At 42.3% G+C, this 5247-nt stretch overlaps 1 protein-coding gene across 1 annotated transcript in view; it reads left to right on the top strand.

Annotated features, from left to right (window-relative positions):
- GNG5 (G protein subunit gamma 5) overlaps positions 1-2059 on the top strand; it is a 10956-nt gene extending 8897 nt beyond the window's left edge. The window contains exons 2-3 of the mRNA XM_063427134.1: positions 1087-1244; positions 1829-2059. Coding sequence (XP_063283204.1) covers positions 1087-1212 — 126 coding nt within the window. The 3' untranslated portion in view covers positions 1213-1244; positions 1829-2059. The remainder of the gene's footprint in view (positions 1-1086; positions 1245-1828) is intronic.
- The last annotated feature ends 3188 nt before the right edge of the window (positions 2060-5247 follow it).

Raw genomic sequence — 5247 nt, 5'->3', positions numbered from 1 at the left:
AGGTATGAGGGGGTGCAAAGAGAATATACACAGATCTGGTATACTTGGTACAATGAGTGGAACACCTCCTGATTGTCTTACAATAAAGCCATATACATAATGTAATACTGTTTTAAAAGGAACGTTAATCACTAGAGGGTAATGGGTCACTCACAGTATGCAGAGCCACATATAGTTGGCTCTGGCTTCAGTGGCAGGTGAATAATTAGCTTATTCAGGCTTTCAGACTCCCCACCAGGATAGCTTCTTTCCAGCCTCTCAATAATTCAGGATATCCAATTTGGTAAAGATAAATGAAAACTTTACTGGATAAAATGCAAGAAGTAAAATAAGTAATAGAATGTCCACAGCACTAACGCGTTTCGAGCTCCAGGTCTTTGTCAAAGTGTGTGATTGATGCTGTCTCTGTCTTAAGTAGTGTTCCTTTCTTTAAAATTGGAGCAGTTTTCCCGGCGTCTTCCTTTACTTCCGGGTCCGCCGAATATCCGCGTCATGTGACTTTCCGTCCAGTCACGATTCTGACATCATACGCTATGACGTCACTTCCGGTTCACCAGTCTTAGCTTTATAGGTTATTCACAGGTCGGCAGTACTGGCGTTTTTTGGTGGGGAGTTTGAAAGCCTGAATAAGCTAATTATTCACCTGCCACTGAAGCCAGAGCCAGCTATATGTGGCTCTGCATACTGTGAGTGACCCATTACCCTCTATTGATTAACGTTCCTTTTAAAACAGTATTACACTATGTATATGGCTTTATTGTAAGACAATCAGGAGGTGTTCCACTCATTGTACCAAGTATACCAGATCTGTGTATTCTCTTTCACCATGCATGGTGTGAGTAACAGCCAGTGAAGGTGTGGCTAGGGCTGCATAAACAAAGGTGATCTAACTCCTAAATGGCAGAGAATTGAGCAGTACGACTGCAGGGGCATGATCTTAACACTATAACTGCTTCATTAAACTAAAGTTGTTCTGGTGACTATAGTGTCCCTTTAAATTCTTCTCGTTTTATCTAATATTACTTAACAAGCACTAATACACTGTTTTTATAAAATAGATTAATTTTTATTGCTCTTTGTCTCCAGGTATCGCAGGCTGCAGCAGATTTAAAGCAGTTCTGTATACAGAATGCTCCACATGATCCTCTTCTCACTGGAGTTTCCTCGAGTACAAATCCCTTTCGACCCCAAAAAGTCTGCTCCTTCCTGTAAACGTTTTAACTCTTTTATTTTTCACCCAGAAGGTAGGTCTGGTTTAAATCTATTCTCTTAAACAGTTGTCCTTGAATTGATGCTCTTGTATATTGGGGATAACGGTGCTATTGTGTGAAGTGGGGTTTTTACAATAGAGGGGATCTCCAGGTCTCAAGATACCTGGGTTCCTTGGTAAAAGCAGGGAATTAACCCCTGCTCGTACTTCCACTCATGACGGTCTGTGCCGTCACTGAGCAGTAAAGGCCTGCACTGCGTGATGTCATGTGGTTAATCATTTGGCCTACAGAATTGTAAACTAATATGTAATGGCTGTTTAATATCTGCCAATCTTGTCCCAGTCTCTCTGGTGTAGGCATTCGTTCATCCAGAGATGGAAGCATGGAATTCACCATGTGGCTTGTCAGTGCCCAGGTAGCCATGGTTGGCACAGGCCTTCATAGATCACTGGCCAGTAGTGATAACTGAGTGACACTCCAAACAGCCCTCAGTGTCACTACAATGGCTATACCTAATTCATACCTGGCATTGCTTGACTTGTGTATACTACCATGTCCTGTGTGCACATTTAAAAAGACTGATTATTGAAATTCCTGTTCATTTTGTTCCTGCCTAGATTTCCTTCCTTTTTATTGAGGGTCGATGGATTCCAGATGGCTTCAACCAGGAGAGTCCAGACTGAACCTATAAAAAGCTTTGCCTTGTGACGTGCCAAGTCTTCTTACTACATCTCTACCTCTCCGGGGTGAGCTACTCCAAATGACGTGCCTTTCTTTCCTAACTTCAGAATACTTTTTATACACTGGCAGCCACTAATCCGAAAAATAAAAAAAGCATTTCGTGGTAACATTGTCTGGTATTTTAACTTGAATTCACTATAAACATAGAATTATTTACTAAACTGGAGATTGTAAACATTAAACCATAATGATTCCTTTATTCAATCCATTTTTGGGTGAACAAACTCTGGGTGTTTAGTGCAAAGCGCCAACAAAGTCCACAGCGCTGTACTATGGGTGGTCTAACAAATATGTAATTGTAATCAGACAAGTTGGGACACACAGGAACAGAGCTCAATGAGCTTATATGTTAGAGGGAGAGGGGTATAGACACAAAGGGTAGGTTTAGTGCAGAGCGGGAAAGCTATTGGCTGTTTAAGTAGAGGGAGGTTCCGCGGGAATGGTGCAGCCCTAGGAAAGTCTTGCAGGCAAGCTTTAGATGTGCGAATAGGAACAGAGGATAGACGTAGATCTCTGGCAGTGTATGGGCGTAGATGGGACATAATTGTGTATTGTGGAGAACGGGTAGTAGCAGCAGCAGCGATCTGTAAGCAAGCACCATAACTTTAAATTGAACTCTCTTAGTTAGCCAATGTAGGAACGGGGAAGGAGGTGTGGGCAGACAGGAAGATGAACCTTACCGCTGCATTCATTATAGACCTGCGACAGGGCCAGGCGAGAGATGACGGCATGGAACAACACTTCAGCTGAGTCTGGCGCTAAATAGAGGCGGATGGAAGCGGCAGGATTTGGCAATTGGCTGTATGTGAGGGTGAAAAGACTAAGTTCAAGAACACCTAGGCAGCGAGCCTGAGAGGTAGAGCTGATGGTAGTGCCATTGACATGGAGGAAGATTGGTTTCATGCAAACCTCCATCTGCTTTTACGTAGAGAACCATTTTTTTTTTTTCTTCGGCATTCTTTTCTCAAGAAAAAGAAAACCAGTCATGGATACAAAATGACTGCCATGTTAGACACCCCCTAGAATATGAAGCGGGTTTGGGTTTTTTTCACACAGGTGGAGGCCTTGAGTGTGGCCTCTTGTACCTTGTTTTCTTTTGAGGCTGACTTTTTATTTTTTAATATTCCTGCAGTGGAACATATGAGGTGCCTGTATTCCATTGTGGGCACCTCCCAGTGTAGAAGACACACAGAGTGTAATGGCCACCAAAATCTGAAACTGGGAATAATGGTTCCAACATATGAAAGCCCAGTAAGATAGTGCTTGACAAACTTGCTTTGAATCTGAGTCAGTTTAAAAAGTATTTTTGTTTTTAATGAACAAAGTCTTTTGAGGGACACTAGTCACCAGAACCACTACCGCTTAATGTAGTGGCTCTGGTCTATAGTCAGTCGCTGCAGACTTAGTGTAAAAACTGCCTATTCTGGGGGAAAAAAAAGCAGTATTTACATTGCGGTCTACTAATATCTCTTGTGACAGTCACTCAAACTACCTCTAGAGCTGCATCCTAAGTCAGGGCTGCATAGTTTGAAGCACCTACGTACTGCATGGAGGCATTGCATGTTCCCCATAGAGATGAATTGATTTAATGCATCTCTAGGAGGAGATGCTGACTGGCACCCAATGCAGTCCTATTGGATTGGCTGAGATCTTCAAGATTCTGGCTCCTGTCATCACAGCAGGAAGACTATAGCTCCTGTCTCCATTGCTTAAAGCCACTTGCCTTGAGGGGCCTTAAGGTAGTGAGGCTGACAAACTGCACGAGGCAGCCAGTTCTCTAGCGATGTTTCTTAAAACATCACCAATATTTAATTCCAGCATCAAGATATCCTCGTGGTGGAATCACAAATGTTTACATGGATTCAGTCAGATCTACAATGGATTTCTATTTTATTTCTGGAAAAAGTCCTCTCCTTCCATCACTGGGCAAGAACCACAGATTCTAGACTTTCTATTGGAAGGCAGCAATTAGCCAATTCTGAGGAACTCCAACCTGTCTGCCACAGCATGTTCAAATGAGATACTGCAACAATGTCAGGGACCAGGTCCTATACCCTGACAATAAACAAGACCATCATGCTGTGTCCATTATGCCTGTGAAGGGAATTGGAAACTGCTCAGATTTCTTATTGTTAATACTCGGCTGTTCTGGCAGAAGGCCAAATTCCAGGTGTAGGGCAAAGAAGAATCTGTTAAATTACTTATAAAGTGCCAGCAAATTCTGCACAATAAATGGAGTAAGAGACACTGTATCCAACTTGTCTGGATACAAATATGTAACAGAGGGCCCTGCTGGAGGGAGTGGAGTAGAAACGTACGCTGCTAGGATAGTGTTCACTCAGGGTGCGGGGAAATTCTACTTGCTGTCCGTAACTAAACGTTCTATCCCCAATGGCTAGTGATGATCCTTGATATAACCAAGACTGACATAATCGATCTAAGCATCAGGATAAATGCTGTTGGCTGGGTTCATACCTCTGATGCTTCCCTTAAAGACTTCTCTAGCCTTCCCCTCTTTGTTAGACTTTCACCCAGTCTCCACTCATTCAGGAAATCATATCAAATAAACTGAACAGCTTTCCCTCCCCGCACACTGACTGTGGACCCTCCAGGTATTCAGAAACAAGTAACAACATGTGCCACCCTATGAGCAATAGTATGGATTGGGAGATATCCCTGTAATAAAACCGATCATTTTTAGGTTGGTATTGGGGAGTATCTAGGCAAGTCTTATACAACCTGTATGTTACAGATCGCTGCATTCTAAGCCCACGGTGGCCCTTGTTTATAAAGTATGTTATATTTGTCCACACCAGGTTTGAGACTTTGAGCGGTATTTACACTGACACATACACGGTACTGGGCAATGCTAATGCAGTCAGTGATTAACATCACAACCTTTTACTTCTAATTTAACATTTCTAAGCCATAAATCCCGTGATTATAGTGACAATCCGGGGAGAAAACAATTAGTACAATGGTGCGGACTGTTACACTTCCTACTGTTTTTTTTTTATATATATAATCCACAACACTCAGATAAGATTATATTATCAAGCATTTAATAAACACGCAATCCCAGTGTTTACATCCTGACTAATGGAGCCAATTCACAGGAATTACTAATTAAATATACAAATCCTGTTGCTGTGTGCCTCCCATCAATCACCTGGCAGTCAGCATAGAGAGAGCATGCAGGAGGCATGAAACTATGATTGCAGTTATTGCCCTAGGCTGGATTTTATATTCATTACGTAGTAAAAGACGACAAAGCACCATGAAAGGTTATCACACG

Source organism: Pelobates fuscus, chromosome 7 (assembly GCF_036172605.1).
Source record: "Pelobates fuscus isolate aPelFus1 chromosome 7, aPelFus1.pri, whole genome shotgun sequence".
In the NCBI taxonomy this organism is placed as follows: Eukaryota; Metazoa; Chordata; class Amphibia; order Anura; family Pelobatidae; genus Pelobates; species Pelobates fuscus.
This window is presented reverse-complemented; position numbering and strand designations above follow the sequence as displayed.